Source organism: Megalops cyprinoides, chromosome 13 (assembly GCF_013368585.1).
Source record: "Megalops cyprinoides isolate fMegCyp1 chromosome 13, fMegCyp1.pri, whole genome shotgun sequence".
Taxonomy (NCBI): Eukaryota; Metazoa; Chordata; class Actinopteri; order Elopiformes; family Megalopidae; genus Megalops; species Megalops cyprinoides.
The window spans coordinates 19,507,217-19,528,871 of record NC_050595.1 but is presented as its reverse complement, the minus strand read 5'-3'; the positions used below and the strand labels follow the sequence as shown (position 1 = coordinate 19,528,871).

Here is a 21,655-nt window from a genome sequence, read left to right as displayed (position 1 = left end):
CAGAGGAGGCAAGCAGGTCACTGGATAGGATGAGGGGAGTGAGCTGAGGGGAGGGGGGAGGACCGTAATTACAGAGTGTGGATTGATAGAAAGTACAGCAAGTGGATGCCACAGTCTTGGAGTGCAATAAGGGGCTGGTGGAGGGAGGGGAACTGGGAACTACAGAAGCACTCTAGGATGAAGAGGAGAAGTCAAGAATCACAGTTCCCCATAATTTTTGAGGGGGTTGGATTGCAGTAGCATGGAGGCGCAATAGCATGGTCAGGAGGGGCATGTCGTAGTCCTGACGGGATAGCACCGAGGGGGCCTTGACCATCTGCAGTGTGATATGGCAGTGATGTCTGCTATGAAGGACTGGCAGGAGGTTGTCTCTGGTGGAAGGCAGCAAGTCTCCAAAGAGCCTTGTCAAAAGTAGTTTCAAGGTTCTTGGTGGTCTGGGAGGTTAGCTGGAGACATGGTGATGGTTCAGACCAATCAGGGGCTAATCTGGAGCTACAGCTGGTATGACAAGGAGAGATTCAGCTAACATTATTGGGAGGAGTCAAGCAGGAGGTGATGACAGCAAGGCACAGTGAGAGTCACGATGATGATAGTATGATGCAACATTGCCCACTGCTGCGCAAAATATGCAGTATTATTAATTTGTACAGCAGAGGGCAGTATTGCACCATACTGTACCGTGTCACTGACATCATGCAAAATTTCTCACAAAATTAATGCTGATATGAAAGCTATCAACACTTCACCATGAAAAACAAATAAATATATTCATCATATAAATATTAAGGAATCTGAAGCATCAAGGGCTGTTTAGCATTGTCTAGCCTTACATTTTAAGTATTTAGTAGTTAAGTAGTTTAGCAGTTCTAACATACTTTCAAGTCTGTAATGCCTTATAAACTCCAATAAAACAAGGACAAGACAAACAATCCGATATCAAGGTCTGAGAATGAATTCGGATTTAAGTCATTATTTTACTGCAAATCTGAGTCATCTTAACAGAGCAAAGATGATTAGGAAAATTAAATTCTTTCACACAGACCCAGTGGGAATTCCATTAATAAATAAACAGCTGCCATTATTAAAGGTTTAATCAGACGGATGTGAGAGATTACATTCCTTTGAATTACCAATGAGCTCATTATCAATGTGAATTACTGTGATAAAACTGGGTGGTACTGACAAAGTGGCTATCGCTAACCTGTCATAGTATACAATATATGGGATATCATCTGAACTTTGTTACAGATATAGATAGGATAGATTACTCTGTGAGTGGATAGTTGCTGCATCAGTGAAAGCAGAAAAAAAAGATTCCCTTAACTAATATGCCAATATTTCTCCTCATTGAAATTGTGTTGTCCCCTTCGCCCATCCTCTATTTACCTTTCCACATGTCTACATTTCAGCTCTGTTCCTTCTATAATCTGACAAGGACGGCTTTGGATTTCTCAACACCTTCGTAGCTCCTCTGCATGCGCCAATGCCCCCTCTGGATGCCAGACAACTATCATATCAATATTTCACAATCTCATGAATAATAAGAACATCTATAAACACAATTACAAAAAAGCAAACAAGTTAGCGCTGCAGTAAGGACTTATCATAGCACAGAATTTATTCACACAGACAGTTATTAATTCATTGAATAACTTGCTGGGAACTGGGTGATTGAGTTAGAGATTGTTAAATTTATTCCAGATTCAATAATGCGCCAAGATGTGCAAGGACAGCCATTCTTGTATTTTAGGGACAAACACTCTCAATATTTAATCAACATTTGGCCTTAATTCCAGTGATACATACTTTGACTTATAGAGACATTTTATGCTCTTGCTGTTGAATGAAGGTTATGTTTTAAATAGCATGTTATGCTGAGTACATTTATTTTATGTTATACATTTGCTGTGATCACCTGCCGTAGGGCCCTGCAAAAATAACTATTTAAAAATAAAAATTTAAAAATAAAAATTTGTAAATCAGTAAATAAACATTGTGTTCTTCTGAGTATGGATGTTTACCTTACAGATGGTATAAAGGGCTACATTGATTTTTCAGATGTTCAGTTTAAATCTAGTGATGATTTTGAACTCAAACTATGCCATAGGGCACAAGCTCACTCATGAAGATCATTTTTCATTATAAGAATTAATAGACAGCATACAGACAGTTATGCTGCCGTGCTGGACAACATGCAAGTATAATAAAGTATAAATAAAGTATAAATAAAGGTTTATACGACTGAAATAACCGTAACTATTTTCAGTTTAAAGGAACATGGAGTTTATCTCCATTTTCCATCCCATTCTGGAAACCCACTGTAATTTCCTAAAGATATGTTCTTAAAGTTAAACTGTATAAACTATAAAGAACGTGTCTTGTTTTCAAATAATATTTCACTCATACCTGAAACAGCAGAATTATAATTAAATAATGAAAGACGTCTCTGGACCGAGACGGTTTTGGACTTTTGGACATTTGGATATAGTAACGTTGTTACAGTTATCACAACGACTGAGGGCCCTTAATTTTGTTAACATATGATCATAGAAAATGTATTGCTTGGTGTTGGAATTCATTAATAAATAAAAGGAATAATTATATCTTTGAAAAACGACTTGTCAAATTCATGAACAGGCTTTATATTTGCACCAAGTCGGAATATGAGCATTTGGCTGTAGGCCTACTTGCAGTGACTTTTTCAACCGAAACGTCGTACATAGAAAATTATTCCAGAACACGGTGCAGCTCTGAATTTGATCGAAAATCGAAATTCAAATGAAGGACCAGCCGGCTGTCTTTGCTGCTGCATCTGCGATTTACAGTGCGGGTAAGCGCGACCTTCTGCGCTTGCTTCTCTTTCCCTTGACCTTCCTTACACTGCCTCCCCCACAGCCACCTTAGGGGTCACCTTTCTTCACTTTCCAGCTCTGATTGCATCTCCACTCAACCATTACTTAACGGTAGATAAATATCACCACATTTTCTTCCTTTCCTGCTTTATTATTTATTTCTAGTATTACTGCCTGGAATAACAGTCATAACTCGCCTCCTTGCCATCCATGGTCTTACCTTCTCCTTCTGTGCTTTGTCTTACTAACCTGGCACCACAGTGACAGTAAGTTATATACGGTACCTTTCCACACAATCGCAGATATAAACCAAGCAGACAACGGCTTTAGCAGTCCCGAGGTGAAAAGATTTGCTAATTAAAATCAGTGCTGTGCAGGATAATCTGAGTACAAACCCACATGCTGCTTACGAAGCCGTTCTTCGTGACGGTACAGTCATTGCTTAAACCGTGAATAACTACTCTCTCCTCTACGAAGTCCGTTACCTTCTGAGTGTCCCCGTTTGACACTGGTGGGTTGCAGCTTTGTTTGATTCACTGTGCTGTGGTGGTACAGCCGCTCTGCAGGTGTACTGAAAGTGTTAACATTAGAGGTCACAATTTAGGTCTTTGTTGGAACAGGAAACAATCGGGCTGGCGACAGCTTAAAAAACCCAATGATGAGTCTGATGAAAAACTATACAACCAAATATCCCTATATTAATATTCTAACATGTGTTTTGAGTCTAAATCCAATCCATCACAGAAGCCTGATTCTTCTAATTAATTCTTCTAAGTTCCTATTTTGTGTCACCAAGGTGGTTTGAAGTGCTGCAAAGGACACCATGAATCACAACACACTGTACACCAAGGAAGTTAAGATACATTATCCTGAAAATTAGAATATCATTTATGAGTGCATTGCTTTCCCCTCTGCTAACTTATTGAATTCAGCTTGCCTCACATTATTGATTTATTCCTTTGGCCTTTTGGTGGCCCGCTGGATAATTAACCAAAATTACACATCCTTAGGCTGAGTTTTATTTTCACATTTGCGTAGGCTGCTCCAGGTCAAAGTGTTGGGAGGGGTTGTAGAGGTTTTCATAATGGATGACCTTGGATTATTAATAATAGAATATGTTCACATTTTAAATTTAAACACATTCTGCTTCTCTTTGCTTAATGTGGAGTCTATTTGAATAAAATGTCTGTATCAGCATGTCTTAAAAACTCTGAAAATGAGATGTTTTTTAATCTGAACAGGTTCAGTCTGCTAGAGTACATATAGTGAAGCAATCATTAACATAGTTTCTCATATTGTACTGAACAGAAATGATGAAGCAATCCAAGGAGTTGAGATTCATATCCTTTAGTGTAATCAGGAAATAAGAATTCATGAAAAGTCATGTCAGATGTGGACAGTTGGAGCCTCTAATTTTAGTAAAACACAGGCACAACTTGATAATTGCTGGATGAACTCACTAAAACAGAAATGAATGTTATGATTAGAACTTCAAATTCTACAGCGTCCCAGGGCTATAGTTAACTCATCCTTATTATTCAGGAAATTGGGCATCACATGAAGCAATGAGATAAAAGAATATGCCATTGCATTATTTTTTCTTTAAACTTATAACCACACAGCTCAGAGGGGTGCTAACAAAATAATATTTAGAGTGACTGATGACAAAAATTAATTAACAAATAAAATATTTCAGATCTTTCAAATATCAAATAGAAGCTATATTTTACAAATTATTATTATATTTACCATGACAAAGCCCAGGATGTATAAATCAGAGAAAAAATACTGGAGAAATACGTGGCAAGCATATCAAAAAGTAAGTTCTTATTATATTCCTGAAACATACTACAGTGTTGTGCATGAGCCACTGATAACATTAATAACGATGGGATGGAATACAGCTTCATACCTTCGCAAATCAAACAAGCAGAAAATATATATATATATAAATGAAACTTGATAGCTTTTGAAATGAGCCGCCTCACTTTGTCTGAAAGGATGTGATATTCAAACGACTTGTGTACGGTAAATTACACCCAGTTAGAGGCTGTAATTCTGGCAAGTAAAGCGAATGATATGGGAAAGCATCACAAGGAATTAAATGTCAACGCGTAGGTGGTATTTATCACAGGCCCCCAAAAAGTCTGAGCCCGCCACGCCGTCGAACCGCCATCTCCAAGATGGCTGTCACCACGTGCGATAAAGAACCACAGCACGTCTGCGTTTGGCTACGTTGAAATAATGACATTCTGATATGGATCTTGCGGATGTCATGCGGCTTCCTCTCCCAAGAGAAAAGGCTAAAAAGTGCTTGAATAAAATAAAGCACATTTTATGGTAATGCACTTTGAAAGATCAAAGCCCCTGTGCCTGGCTTTCTGACTTTTTAAAGTCATGTAGAATTGAAGAATTCCACTGTTATGGTAATACGAGGAATAATGGGCCTTCTTCCTAGGGCTCCTTATCTTCATTAATTATGTTTAATACACAAAAAAACACTATAAAGGAAATTTTGCCAGGTCAGTGAGTTGACAGCTTACATGTCTTAATGTAAAATGATGCAGTGATAATCAACAATAATCCCCTATATCAACAGATGATGACTATTTTCATGAAACAGATTTGTAGTCTTCTGAAGTGGTCTCAGTGTGGAATAGAGGCCTGGGGCAAATGAGCCCCAAGAGAGGTTTCTGACTGGATCCCGCTGCCTGTCTTCACCAACGCCACCTCAAACACACCACTACTTTGTCCTCTCAGCAGTATTGCTGTTGGTCATGTGGTCTCTATCACCTAGTCTTGCTGCCAAGCCCTCCACTAGGCATTTGTCTCTGTCCAACTTCTAGTCAGCAGAGAAAGCTGATGGTGACGACCTCGTACTGCAGGACATGACAGGAAACAGCTTGTCACATGCAGCCCTCAGTCGGGGGGTGTGCGTTTGGACTGCTGGCTCTGGCTCAATGGGTATGCTTTTCATTTCCGGCCTGGGTTGCACATGCTGCCATTTTCCACTGGTACCCGTTTACTGGATCTCTCTCTTTGCTGCACATCTAGGTTGTGTTGCTTGCAGTTATTATGTCTCAGCTGTGGACCTGCATACTTCTGCAACCTCCTTACCAACCTATGAGTTGGAGCTGGGCCAGGGCCTCCTAAAAGTTTTTTTTTTGTTCATTATATGTGCGTTTTATGGTAGGGAAGGGGGGATGTTCACATTCTCTCTCCTGTTGCCTGCAGTCTTTTGCTTTCCAGTTTTTCTGGAATGTGTGCGGTTCTGCTGTTTCTACTTCTTTTTATCTACAACTCTCAGTTACATATAGGTGGCTGTAAGCAGGGGAACTAACCAATTCTAGTTTCCTTCCCACCTGCCACTGCCTCACAACCTTCCAGTGCACTGGCCTTTTTTATTATTATTTGTCTTTTCCACAACGAGCATTACTGAGTGTATTCGTGATGTTGGTGATGTTTTTTTGGTGATGATTTTTTATGTGTAACGTCATAGATTTGGATTCACTTGCAGACAGATGACGTAATGTTTGTTCTGGATTTTGAACTCAGCTTGGCAACTGTGATAAGCAGTGGCCTGCCCGGCAGAGATACATACTGCAGCTCAGGCTACTCTTGACAGATGACGGCAGACCGGGGTGGGGCGGGCTATGGCAGAAGCTGCGAGAATGAGGAACACAAGCTTTTAATAGAACGACCTGCAGCGGTGCGAACATCGCAGGCGTAATTAGAGATGAAAAGGAGGTGCGGACAGCAGGCGCGTATTGTTGTGAGAGCGGTGTCTGGACTTCAGACTGACAGCAGAGCGGAAACAGAGCGGGACTGACTCACACAAACTCCCCAGATCCGCACAGCTACGTGACACCGCACAGGTGCCAGCTCGCTCAAGTGCTTGCAGTGGGAAAACAGTCACATCCATACATACAGTCACGGTGGTACGTTTTTTAGGTCTGCAGTCCAAATGCATGCGGAAGGACACAGACGAATGTAATGTCCCTGCTGTGCATGCGAAAATCAATTACATAAAAGACCATGCGCACCAAAATCGGAAGTGTTGTAGGACAGGGAATAGCTACAGGAAAAAGAAACATCTATGTTAATAGAATCTTGGACAAAGATAAATCCTAGTTCAGTAATATCAATCCCAGTGAATAACATTTCTACTGAATGTTTCATTTCACTATTTGACATTACATGTTTCATAATACTGTTCTAATATTATTCACAATTGACACAATTGCCATACTTGGTAGTCATGCCCAACAATGCTTTTAACTCATAGCGCCTCTTGTGGTAACCACGTTATAAATGTGGGCTGCGGTTAGTGAAATCCTGTGTGTGCAGTCTTATCTCAAAGCCAGCACACCTACTCAGGACTTCAATCATTTCTGCAACTTTAGACATTTGAGGGCTAAAGCACTGTATTTACTATTTTATATCATTTCAAAACGTGTAAAAAAAGTTTGATGTTTGCGCCACAGACTTTATGAAGTGTGAGGATTTGTCAGGTAAGATCCAGGCAAGGTAATTATTTAGTTAGCATGCTAACATTCTGAGGATCTGGTTTTTTCTTTCATTTATTTTATGTTTACAGGAAAAATACAAGTGAAGCGTCTTGCTTTACTGAACAAAGGTGGTGTCTTGTCACTGAATCTGAACCAGGAAAGGTGTTGCATCATGATAAATTAATTTACTTTATGATATGATTGGTTCATTATCTATGGAATTGAACTATTTAAAGATTATTGGTCGTGTGTGCAGCATATGTGTTAAAACTTTTACCTCCAACATCACTGTATGTAAATAAATAATCTGTCTTCTTTGAAACGAGAATGAATTCTGGTTTAAAGATAACACTGAGGACAGGACAGTTAATAGGATTATGATAAACCTGTAGCAGATTATTTCTACATTAAACAATAAGAACACTCTTTTCTGAGAGGTGAACATCATATTTGTCATATTCCACCTCTGCATGGCAATTCATACACAAATATGCATTGTTCTGAATAGAATATGCTGAGTATTAAACAGAGGAAGGGGTTATTATCATTAAAATAACCAAGAGGACTAAACGAATAATGAAAGGGAATATGAATTCAATTTTTATGACAATATTATCTCAAGTTACCTTTCCTAACAGGTAAGATTATCATTGGGATTCCAAATAGGTTGCCTGGGTGAGGATTTCCCTTAGTTGGCCACTATTGTGTGGTTTGAGCTGTAGGCTTAATGTCACACTAATTAATTCAACAATCTCATGCAAAGGACATAGTAACAATGAATATGCAAAGAGAAACAATGGCATTTCATCTGCACAATGTAATGATTATGAGCAATAGAAAAACAAGCCACACCAAATCAGGGTTTAGTCAGGTGTTTGTCATGCAGTTGCTTTTCATGAATGGAAATGGGGTTACGAAATGGCTTTATGTTGTTAAATGAAAGTAAGGTAATTCTGGCGTCAAGTCAAGGAATAGATCTTCTTGGTTAATATAAAAGGCCACCCACTTGACTAAACTCGGCGTCTTTATCACATTCTCTGACTAAGAATGAAGTAAACACTCTATACTTCATGAATATTGTATGAAGTAAACTTGACACCTGTTCCTGAAATCTGATCTGTTCCATTGTTCTTTGTCTCCTAATGGAAAAGTAAATACATTTTTCATCAGTAATATCGAGATAAACATGCACGTACACTCTCATACATACACACAATTTTACCTGACAAACATGTGAAACAGATCAATTTAAAACAAAAAAATCAGCAAATTGACCACATGTTTGGATTGACTGTAAATGTGAGTTAATGAACTGTGACTCTAGCTGTACTGTCTACCTGAGAGAATGTCATGTCACTCAAGTCAAATTGAATTTTGAATTCCCCTTCCAGTAGAAGGTGGCTGGAGAGAGGAACATGCATATGAGTCAACTGTAATACTGGAAGTTACAAGACATGAAGCATGTCTCTTCTTTTGTGTGCACATGCTAACAATAATTCATCATGAATATACTTAATAAAAAATTTATGGTTCTGTCAGGAAATTAAAAAAGCACATATCAGAAAACTGATAAAGGAAAGTCATTTACACCCTGAAACTGTTTATTTATGTTTGCAGGTGTTTGCACAGGAACGATACGACACATTCTGATTTACAGAGAACAATATGACACCAGAAAACAGGTAGACACCTAATACACTCTCTGACAAAGCCAACTGTCCAAGCAGGAGGAAGGGGTTTTTGTCTTTACCATTATGACGTTAGCAAGGAAATTAATATCTTGTCTTCATGATAGTTAATGTCTTACCAATCAAAAATGTAACAAAACCAAGGTCTGGTTTGAAAAAATCCAAATATTTGACAGTAAATAGTTATTGAGCTACAATGTGTATTATTGCATTGCATTATGTGTATTGTAAGTTACTGGAGTGTAAATCCATCCTTTTGTAGAGATTTTTCCCCAAAAAGTAAACAGACCATTGTTTTGAACATGCATGCGTAATTGTCTCCAGTAAGACTAGTCCATCACATGTCAGTCAGATGCAGAAAAATATGAGTGACTAAATTTCAGCACCAAAAAAGTTTAAAATGTTAACTTCCTTACTTTTACTTACTTTCCTCCTAGTTCTTTGTTTCCAAGGAAACAGCTCAACTGTCATTTTTCAGATGGAGCAAGATCACAGCATTATAATGCATTGTATGACTTTATTAGTGCTTGTGGGAGAAAGGCTTTTTAAAGACACCAGAAATTTGTCTGAATTAGACAGGCTTATGTTAGACACAGACACAGGCATAGATTTAATTGGCGGTGGGAGGCATGTCACCCTCAACGCTGAGAGAATGTAGTTAACTAACTACACTGTAATGCAGCATTTATGTGAATGGAAACAGCAGTGCCCTCTCCCGGATGTTCGGATGAGACCTATACTCCTGGTCCCGGATAAGACCGCTCTGTGCACTGGTTTAAGTCTGATTTACTGTTGGATTTAGTCATAGACTTAAGTCTATCTTTAAGTAAGGCTCTGCAATAGGGAGTCGGGCATGAATTTAGGTTGCACTGTGTGTCTGGTAGCCCTGTTAATCTGAATACAGATAATTCAAGTACTGTATATTATATATTATGTAATCACATTTTTGTTATTTCTTGTATCTCTTAAGAAGATACGGACATCTAATAAGGTGGAAGCATGCAGACGACTTAATTGGCTACAAGACATGAAACCCATGTAGGTAACAAACCTACCCAGACCAAAGCCTGCAAAGACTCATGTGCATAATATTTACCATGAATGACACCCATTATTGGCTTATGCACATTGAAATGAACTCTAGACTCACTCCAAAACCTGAAGGAAGGGCTTCAGTGAGCTTCAATATGGCTTGCCTAGATTTGTTCAAAGGAATCAAAGACAGTGTTCCCATGCGTGGTTGAAAGAGGACACAAGATTTTAAATTAACAACAAAAAACAGTATTGTAAAAACATTGGCCTATAATGGTAAGGGTGCATTAAAAATCTCAGCTGTACTCCTGACAGCAATACTCTGAACAAGCATTTTTTTGTAATTTGAAAATAATTAGTGACTTAATTGAACTTGTTGAAAAAATAGGATTTGCAGAATGAAATATTACATAAGTACTACTTTGACATAATAAAAAAGCCATTACAGAGTGTAGGAGTTTTTCATATTCTGACTGAAAATGGTGCATGCATTTTGAACAAGTCGTGAGATCAGTGTACAACCTATTGCAAGTGGCTAGCAAGGCTAATATACTGTATATAAACGATTTGAGTGGCTATGATGCTGTATACCTTGTTATGACTTCTGTCTGCCATAGGAGGTCACTATTGAGCCCGAAGCGTTAAATGATTTGAACCACACAGGTCCATTTCAAAGAAATTCCTTTAAGTGGGCTATTTCCAAAAACCTGACTTTTCCACAGTACTTGCATTTACACCAGCCAGACACTTAACTATGTCTTAATGTGCTCAAGGCTTTCACTGTGTTAACACAACCTGCAGGTGGGCCTATACAACCTGAGCTATCAGGTGCCTCAGTCCCAAATATGAAAAACCCAGATGAAAGATATTGCAGTTCCACCACTTCCATATGAATGCCACAATGCGTGCATGATCTAGTGTCTGGAATGTCTGGTGATTTTCACACATGAATATACTAATGTGGCATTTCAGGGGGCACATTGTATTATCTCTCACTAATGAAATGCCCCATGTATATTTTGATATTTTCAAAAATGTAGCACAAAATGCATGACCTGAGTATAGCTTTGTGGGTGGGCTGTAGATGTTCATGTTTAATACAGTCAGTGAAATTGTGCTGTTTGGCTCCATATACTTTCACATTTTTCTGAAGGTCAATTCAAAAGTGGACCAGTAGTAAGTATTTAAAAGGTGGATTAGTGAAACTTAGAGAGTTGTGAATTACAGGAGCAGAAGCTAGATGTGGTTCTAGAATTAAGGAATACACAGCCACCGTCACTCTTGTATTTAGGCTTCTTAAAAGCCCCACATTTTCGTCACTGAATGAATTCAGTCGGTGAGTAATGCCTGTCATCTTTTGCCTGAGCTCAGTTCTCACATTAAAAGGTTATTCCTCACTTTGTGTCATGATATGAACCCCTTTGGACAGCACAGTTCTCTCCAGCCCTTCTGGGAAAAACAGATTAGCTCCAATACCATGTAATGAACTTTTATGCCAAGGATCGTAGGAAGGACATAAACATAAAAGAGCATGCCGCAGGATCAGCTATGAACTTACTGAGCGCAGATGACGTGCGGTTATGGAGGGAGAGCACGATGGTGGCAGTAATTTGTAAGTTGTCATGGAGCTGTGCTTCTAACCACAAGGATGCAGGTTTGATTCCTAGGCAGAACAGCACCGTTCTACCCTTGAACAAATCAATATGAACGTCCTCAGTTAATATCTATGAAATGAAATGAAAGGTGTCTGTTAAGAAAATGCATAATGTAAGCATTAGGCCTGGTTTGCAGTCTTAATGCAACTTGCCAGTCTGATGTAAGTGTTTGGAGGATCTATATTACGGATGAATAAAGTGTGGCAGGTATGCCACTGTGAAGGTATAGAGCCATAGAACCTGCCATCCAATGTCTCGTCTGAAGATAACAACACAAAAATGATCACGTTTTTGGTGCAGTGGTGATGAGAGCCACCGTCACTTTTATCATGCACTCATGATTGAGTGAGACAGATGAGTTCTGGCGATTCACACCGTATTACATGGAAAACCCCAATAACCAGCACTCAATGTCAGTTGGAGTTTGTATGGCTAAAAATAACAAATACTGGTATGTCAAGGACTGCTTGTTAACATCCAGATTGTTGTAAATAGCTGACTAGTCCTATGATGAGCAGTTTTTATGTAGATATCACTATAGCTAAACAGGCAGTCACTTGACTAAAATTTTGGAGCTGGAGAAGATTCATTACACAGTTTTTGTATGACAAGGACGTGTGACAACATTTGAGTATTGCTAATACTGTGAAGTGATTTCAGTTACCGTGATATAGCTACCTATGCAACTAATGTCCAGTGGATCTCTATCTGCTTATGTAAGTATTTTACAGCATATGTATTATTTTTCCAGTACACCTTTCTATTAAATAAGACATGCTGTATTTTATGTTGTACAGGGATGTTTCTGTTCTTCAGCTTTTGATTTATTTGATAAGTCATCAATGACAAAAGCAATAATGGTGTCAGCCCAAATAAGGCCACACACTTGGACAGCATGTCTGCATGAGTAACCTCTTCAAACAAATTGTTGCTTGCTGAACAGTATAAACACTTGTTTTGTATGCATGGAGCATGCCTGGTTTATTTGATACCTCTTGAGCAAACTCTGTTTTGAATTGTGAGGTTGCTATTGTCATTTGTAATTGAATTGTGAGCTTGTTATTTGTCTGTATGACTTTTCCTCTACTCTCTGAATTTTTCTCTCACCACACGTTTCTTATCACGATCACCTGCTGTTGAATATTGTCACAGTATTACCAGTGCATTGGTGCCTAACTTTTTGAACCACACCTCAATCTGCAGATCCCACTCCCACATAACACACAATGCTGTGAGACTTGCAATCTTGTGCCTGTATATTTTATAAGTGTTTTTAAGAGTAGCAAGAAGCTTGCATAGGCCCTTGTGCCGTAACAAAATCTGGCCCATTTTCATCTATAGCAGTTATTCCCTTGCAGAGTTGCAGTATGGAAAACTAACAACACTAGCAGATTGATTTGTTACTCAAGATCATTTAGCATTTACCTTAGAAGACAAAAACAATGTTTTAGTGATGGCGCATGTGTTTTGGCTGAAGACCATATTCTCTCTGGTTAAGCAGAAACTTTGAATGTTCTTTGAAAGCTCCAGACATCAGGAGCATGTACAAGCAAAATCTGGTTTAAAAAAACTGTATTTGTTATATAAGATTTGCAATGTTTATTAACTTTTTTGCTAGTGTCATAATTGTCACCTCTTAGGAATGCTTGTATTTTTCGTGTGCTGAACGCTTTATTGTTTCCAGGAAACACTCATTAAGGAGATTCTGTAGCATGATGATGTGTCTGCAGGGACGTGGGAGGTTCCCCTGTCAGTGGTAAGAGGCCTTTTAATGCTTCTGTTCATTTGAGGTGACACTGCAATGATCACAATGGGAACGATGAAGTCTATATCATTCTATCATTATTCTTATCTCATAAGCCAGTACTAGTTTATCATTATTACATGTGGTCACACACACTCACTTACTCACACATGCACACATATTCACACACACTCATACACATATACACACTTGTATAAGCACACTGTATGTACATTTTACATATACATACAAAGATTATCCCATTTGGGGACAATAAAGTAATGTAATCACACCACTTTATTGTCTGTGTCCTCCCCCGATATTAACTAATTGAACCAGTTTGTTTTTAACCTCTCAACGGCCTTGTTTTTTACTGTTGCTTTGTCATTCAGTTCCCTGGAATCAACACTCTTTAAGTTTAATTCCTAGAATTCCTATGGAATCACTTTGAACAAGTAAAAAAGGCCAAAACTGGTTCTAGATTTCCTAGTGCAATCCAATCCGTTGTTCATAGAGTGAATTCCTGTAATTTTATACTATTTTTGGCATAGTACAACTTACCTTCAGCTCCACATAATGAAGCCAAACTGTAAAACAATTTTTGTGAAAAGAAACAGAAAATTGTTTAGTGGGTGAAGGAGCTGACTTAGAACATCTAGTTTGCTGAATTCAAGAGTTCTGTCTGAACTAAAAATAAGTGTAATCAAACATGTTTTGCACCACATGTCATATATGTGCTGTATGTTGTGCTGGGTTTTGATCAGTCCTTTGTGTGAAGGTATGGATGAGAAGATGACATAAATACGTCATTCTTTGGAGCCCCATTAGCCTGACGCATTGTGTTAAAAACCCTGACTTCAGTCAGACTTCAGTGAAACCCTCAGGAGAACAGGCAGGGATTGGAGGAGGCAGTGTCAGATCTTAGTGTCACTTTCTCTGTTCTTTACATAAGCAGCTCAACAGACTTCAACCTCAACAAACTAGAAACGCATTTCAAAAAAGCAAAAGGAAATGTCTGCATTTTCTCTAAGGCTTCAGCTGTAAGTGTTATGGAATCCACAGCACTGTAACATTAAGAAGGAGTGAAACACACATGTGCTGGGTTGCTCCTTCTTTTGGAGATGGACAGAAGTAGCACCAGTATCCATGTGCAGCCTGCCAGCAGGAAACAGAGGAAATATTAAATATTATTAAAAGTATTTAACACAAAGGCAAACAATATTCTTCACAAATATTCACATTTGACCATGGACCATGCATTAGCAGCTCCTTAGTCCCAAGCAAGGACATATTCCTCTAGAGTTCTATATATGGATTACCATCACTCTCTCATGCACACAGAACAAGCTCCACAGCTTTAAACACTGCACACAGCACACAATCCAGCAAGATGTTTCCCCACCTGGTGTGGCAATGCTTTCGAACCTGAATGACCAGTCTGCTCATCAGTCTTAATGTCACCTGTGATTGCCCCCAAAAAGTACTGACAACACTCATTGATGTATTGTATACAAGTATCTACCCTTCACCCCTCCATCACAAAGTATTTGTTATTTGGCAATTACCTTGACCCTACTGTGGGCCCCCCACATGACCTAGCAGGCTGAAGACAAGCAAATCAACACCTACATAAACTGGCTGAGGAAGAAACTCAGAAAATTAATTGTAAGAATTCATTCAACAAAAGTCCAAACTGATCAAATCTACTAGCACTGAAGGGAACAAATGTACTGATAACAGAGTAAAATCAGGTTTGCTCTCCTCAGCCCATTGTAGAGCCAGCAAAAGGGCCATCAATTCAGTCATACAAACAGACAATCCATAAGACAGTCTCTCACACAGCGTGATGCCAAATTGAAATAACAATACATTACCAGACAGTCCTATTTTAGTTTTAATTGGCTCCAGAAGCTCCATATCAACAGATGGCAGATGGAAAACCAAGGATAAACATGAGCTATAGCAACAGTAGGTCCATACACCCTCCCTTACAAACCCAGATCTGCTGCTTATGTTTTAGCCTCTGAATCAAAACCTGACTCCTTTTTGTCACTGTGGGCCCCACAGTCATTCACAAGAGCCTTGGTAGGGTGAGTGTTAATATGATGTAATGTAATCCAATATGCTGTTGCTGGCTTTACATTCATATCTGCTGCTCAACATCATGCCAAAGTTCTTGAGAGGTGTACACTGACTCTGTGAATCAGAACAGTACACCAAACACATAACATCTCTGAAATGGAGGACAATAAACATTCGTGGTCAAGTAGCCCCACAATTATTTCACATATAAAACCCATTTAGGCTATCAAGCCGAGGCGTGCTACACAACAAATTTACGAATCCACGTTGTCATCATGAACCCCCTTCCGTTTGTAACACTATTGTAGCTATTATAAATAAAGTTTTCAAGCGAGAATTTCCGGTAGTGAAACACCGGAAGGGACGGTTTGAAATCCTTTTTTGTTGTCGTTTTTCATTTAGCTGGTTAACGTTAGCTGTATATTTGTGTTGTTCAGTCATTTTTTGTTTGCACAATTAGCCGCACAGAATTGAGAAACCCTGAAAAATGCTGTCTTTAGACTTTCTCGATGATGTACGGCGGATGAATAAGCGGCAGGTAGGTTTAGCGCCAGTCAGCTACCTAGCAGGCTACCCATTACTGACATTTCGCTAACGTTTTCAAACTACAGTGGCTAACTAGAATAGTAGCTGGTAGTTAGCGATCCAGCTAGGCAGAATAACATATATAGCTTTAGTACCAACATGATTAAGCAACTAGCTAGTCTTAAAAGATTACTGACTGATGTAGGTGGGTAACGCTGTTCGTTTTGCAGCTTGCTAGCTTGCTGTGGGAAATACCATATGCTCTGCGTTTACGGTGCAGTTGTTAAGTAAAATGCAAGTGGAAGTTTGTCAGTTATGCCGCTATTTGGCTGTGCCCATATATTAGTCCTTTCTGTTGTCAGACAGCTAGATATGAAGACTGGTTATGTAAAACATAAGACACGAGGTGAATGGTATTTTCATTTGAAACGGAACATCTTTTGCAGCTCTACTACCAGGTCCTGAATTTCGGCATGATCGTATCCTCAGCTTTGATGATTTGGAAAGGCCTTATGGTTGTGACTGGCAGCGAGAGTCCAATTGTGGTAGTTCTCAGGTGAGCCGTTGAATTTTTTTCATTGATTAAATGTCACTTACAACATTGGAGTTTTGATGCCTTTGTGAACCCCATCCCGTGCTATTTACATTTACATTTATTCATTTAGCAGACGCTTTTATCCAAAGCGACTTACATAGGTTACAGTTCTTTACAATGTTATCCATTTATACAGCTGGATATTTTACTGAGGCAATTGTGGGTTAAGTACCTTGCCCAAGGGTACAGCAGCAGTGTCCTAGCGGGGATCAAACCGGCAACCTTTCGGTTACAAGTCCTGCTCCTTAACCACTATGCTACACTGCCACCCAATGACTTTATTTGAACCAGTCGTAGTTTCACTGTAAAGAACAAAATATTCTCATTGAACGAATTTAGCGATTGACAGCACTCTGTATCTCCAGTAATAGAACTGTCCATAAAAGCCTCTCTCCCAGCATTGTTTTTGGGTTATGTAGCTGATTTCATCTTGCATCTACACTCAGTCATTTGGCACACACTGTAATCTAAAATGATTGATCAAACCAAAAGTCACATTTTCGTGGAACTGTTCATACTTGAAAATGTGTCAGTCTGTCACGCAGTAGTGCAGTACTGAGCACAATACTGCTACATTGTGTTAAAGTGTTAAACTTGTGTTAAATTGTCGTTGGGGTGTTTGTGTGTCATTGACTGCAGTGGGAGTATGGAACCAGCTTTTCACCGGGGAGACCTCCTCTTCCTAACCAACAGAGTGGAAGATCCCATCAGAGTTGGAGAAATTGTGGTCTTCAGGATAGAGGGACGAGAGATTCCAATAGTCCACAGAGTCCTCAAAATTCACGAGAAGTAAGATACGAGGTCTGCCCTCCAGGAGTGAATGTCAAAACCACAGTCTTCCAGCTATCTTTGTAGGCGGAGTTGTCAATAAATCAGTTCTGCAGTTTAAGTTCAGTTAAAATGGTAGCACATACACACACAGGTCTATAGAGTACTGGTCTAAGTCTAAGTACTGTTCCCTTTGTTGATTTCAACACTGAAACCAGTTGAGCACCCGTGATTGATGAATGATTTCCGATTCTTTTTCCTCGTCAATAAGAGATGAGATGGATGCATTGCCTACTGGTTCCTGAAGAATATAGTCTGTTGTGTTTGAGAAATCTGTTTAAAATTTCATAATGGTTACAATACCTGTGGGAAACATTTGTATTTATTCCACTGTTGTATTTAAACATGTATGTAATGGCAACTTCTTAATTGGTTGTCAGTTTTTATAACATATTTCTTACTCTGTGGGCAGCTGCAAAATCTGTTAATGTCCAAGGTTGTGTTCTCTTGTCAAAATCTTTTTTCTTGGGATGTTTTTCTTTCGATTTTGCAGTTAATACTATGGTGTGAAGTCTGACCTTGTAATATTTTTCATGAGAACAAAACAAAACCATTCACATTAAGTACGGATACTATAGTGTAATAGTTGCAGTTTTCTTCCACATAAACGCAAGGAGTGCTCTTGTAGAAGCTAGCTAATCCTACCCGAAATCTGTTTTTGTGTTGCCATGTCAGTCCTTTGCTTAGCTTTAAATGAATGGACAAGGATGACTAAATGGACACACCCATATAGCACAGAGTAGCGAATCCATACAGGGTGTTTTGAGAAAGGCTTCCCAGACTGCACAGTGTGGAAAGGTTGTTCGTGAGAGTGATGGAATGGCTCGTTATAGTTTCACAGAGACAGAATCACGGAGAAAAAAAATCCCTTTGTTTTCAGAGAAAACGGAGACATTAAGTTTTTGACCAAAGGAGACAACAATGCAGTGGACGACCGGGGCTTGTACAAGCAGGGTCAGCATTGGCTGGAGAAGAAGGACGTGGTCGGCAGGGCGCGAGGGTGAGTCTCTCTCTGCTGTGGACATGCCAGTTCCACACCTGCACTTCCTCTGTAGCTTCTATCTGGTCTGGCCTGTACCGCATGCAGTGCATTGTACATTGAAAAGAGACAACATGTTGTTACTCTGTTAGCCAACATTATCAAAGATGGAGCATTGCATCTTGCATTTAAAATTTCATTTTTATTTGAAAAATACTGCTTTGAAGTGCAACAGTATATTAATTTCTCGATCAACAGTATCAAAGATGGCTTTCCAATTGTATTTAAAACTTTCATTCTTTCATTTAGCCCCATCTAACCCTCTGCTGTACTGTACCTTAGCCATAGTTGATGCCACGTTGGTATCCTCTTCCTAATACAGAAAGTCAATGCAGCCTCATGCTAAATCCTGCATTAGCAGGAATAAATGTCAGTGACCATGGTTTGAACCTCTCTTCTAGGTTTGTGCCATACATAGGAATTGTTACGATTCTCATGAATGACTACCCAAAATTCAAGGTGAGGTTTCCATGTTTCACAACAAAATAAGTGTTTCTCAAGTGTGATGGGACTTTGGGATCTCACTGTACTCTCGATCTTGACATTTCTTTTTCAGTACGCTGTTCTGTTCCTGCTGGGACTGTTCGTGTTGGTCCATCGGGAGTGAAGGCTTTGCCTGAATTATTTGCAGACGGTTCCTTGTTTCAGCTGTGACTTTGTTAAAAGTGTGACTCTTGCTCCTGTGCCTGAGGATGGAGGGACAGGGGGGGGGTCATTTTTAAAGCACCAATTTTTCTATGCTCCCTGCCAGGCAGTGATGTGTTCCACAAAAGCCAAGTTTAAAACCGGGGTTGCTACCTTATCAGGGAATGAGACTTTGGTTACAATAAAAAGGGTTCTGGAATTCTCACAAATATTCCGCTTCTTTCATATTCTTTTGCTAAAGTTGCAGTTTTTTTTTTGCCTTCATTTTTTAAAGCTTTTTAAAAAATGTGACACTGCCTACCACCCTATTCATATTATTTTTCATGTGTTTTAAAAGTGACTATAAATATCTATAAAAAACTGAACCAGTTGAGCTGCATAATGCTTCAAAGGACAAAGCTTATATAAAGCTATCCCAGACAGTGCTGGTGTTACTAAACAATCAGCAGTTTGTAGCCTCTTGGGGGAGAGGCTGCATATGATGCTGTGAATTATGGTAACTTGTTCCATTTGCTGTTTACAAACTGCAACTCCATTTGCTTCAGTGGAAACAATAAGGGTCAAAGCATATTAAATATATTCAGCAACATCCTTGTGTGTACACACAATTGTTGACTGAGAATTATTGTGTTGGAATACTTTGTCCTGTTCAGAATGTCTGGAATGTTCTCTTGATGTTACAAGTGACAGAGATGAAATAAATGATCTATGAACCACAAAGATAATAATGTAAAGATATTTTTTAATTGCATAGATGAAGAGAAGGGGTGCCCTTGTATGCTTAAGTTTAAGACTGAAGGTTTTAAAATGAAAGTTATGAAGTAAAAACATTCTCACTGCTGTTCAGGCAGCTGTATGCCATGTTGGCTGTATTGTTATAGATATGTTGGCTCAATTTCTGATATTATATATGGACAGTTAATATTGTGCTTTGGACAGCAGTGCAACCTCTCAGCTTCTTTACAGAGTGCATGTGTATGACAGGGAATGGGTTAAATATCTCACTAAAAGTACGGATTCCATCTGTGCAGTTTATGGCTGTTCACTGTATTTAAAGATTTTGACTCAATCTTTTGTGGCATTCTAGTAAACTTTGAAGCATTTTTAAAAACAGGTCTATGGTTATGGTAAACCCAAGATTTACTGCACAGGATAACCCAGAGGGACACTAACAAAGATAAATCAACCTGCAGAAGGAGATTCTCCACATTAATATTTCAACAGGCAGCAAGACAGAGAAAACACCTCTGACATTTTCAATAAGATAAACCACACAGCCAGAGGAGGATGTTTTTATGTGCAAAGTTTAAAGCAGACCCTCTCACTAACAGAACCAAGCAAGTCTCTAGAGAGTTCCTCTGTTTTTGAGTAGCTTTGCATGAATTTCACAGGGCTGGTTTGGCATCAAGCAGAACAAACGACAATTACGATTGATAGTCTGGCCCAGAAAATGATACTAGCAGAGAACATGTAGCTCTGCAATACAGTTCTGGCTCATCTCCTGGACTGGGTTGCCCTGGCATGTTTCAATATGAAATCCCTATATGAGATTGCTGAGTTGTAAATTTCATTCAAAAACTGACTCAAAGGTTAGTATTTAATTTGTCTCAGATTGACGTACCTCTGTATTTTAAGTACATGAGTTCAGATATGTAATTAACAGCACATTCTTAAAATATAGATGATCATTATAAAGAGGTATGGCAGCAGGACTAAAGTGGTCTGAATGGAAATTGTTGTAAAGGTCAGGGTTGGGCCAGGAAGCAGCTGCAATCTCCATCAGCATCTTGTTGTAACATAGATGGGGAGTGACAAGGAGATCCCCATAAACACATAATTTCAAGGGGAAAATTAGCAGGTTTTCCCAGCTCATGAAATCAACTGGAGTGTCACTTGGTAGAGTGCAAATGTCTGTCACCCTTAATAGTTGTCGTAGCACTTCTGAAATCATTTCTTCTTGGTCCCAAAGGCAGTCGTTTCACCAACTTTTAACACATAGTCATCCATGTCATTTTTACGTAACCTTCTGACAGACAGACAGACAAACAGATAGACTGTTGCATGCAGACAGGCAGGAGAGATCACAACCTCTGTTCCTCTTGAACATTTGCAGAGGTAATTAGCAAGTGAAGACTGTGACTGCACACCACAACTAATCAAATGCTGCCTTACTAACAAGAGCAACCCCTGAGAGATCATGGGAAGAGGAAGAATTAGCCTCTCCTTCTGAGGACAGTGCAGGAGGGTCTTGTGTTCAAGCCAGTAGGGCTGCAGGTGGTGGTGGGGTATTTTTGAGGCAGGCTATGTTACTGATAATGGATTGCATTTTTACTTGCAGTCCTTCATCTGCACAGCGATCCATCCCTCTCATAACCTTTGTGAAGTCCTGAAGTGCACATGCTAGCAGCTCATTGGAGCACATGTCTGTTTTCAGAGAATGCATTTCCTCTGTAAAATCACCT

The 21,655-nt window shown here is 39.2% G+C and overlaps 1 protein-coding gene across 1 annotated transcript; it reads left to right on the top strand.

Annotated features, from left to right (window-relative positions):
- The first annotated feature begins 15,915 nt into the window (after window positions 1-15,915).
- LOC118788013 (signal peptidase complex catalytic subunit SEC11A) lies at window positions 15,916-19,905 on the top strand. Its single transcript, XM_036543830.1, has 6 exons — window positions 15,916-16,099; window positions 16,533-16,642; window positions 17,321-17,470; window positions 18,390-18,509; window positions 18,950-19,007; window positions 19,105-19,905. The coding sequence occupies exons 1-6, from the start codon at window positions 16,049-16,051 to the stop codon at window positions 19,153-19,155; spliced, it is 540 nt and encodes a 179-aa protein (XP_036399723.1). The 5' UTR covers window positions 15,916-16,048; the 3' UTR covers window positions 19,156-19,905.
- The last annotated feature ends 1,750 nt before the right edge of the window (window positions 19,906-21,655 follow it).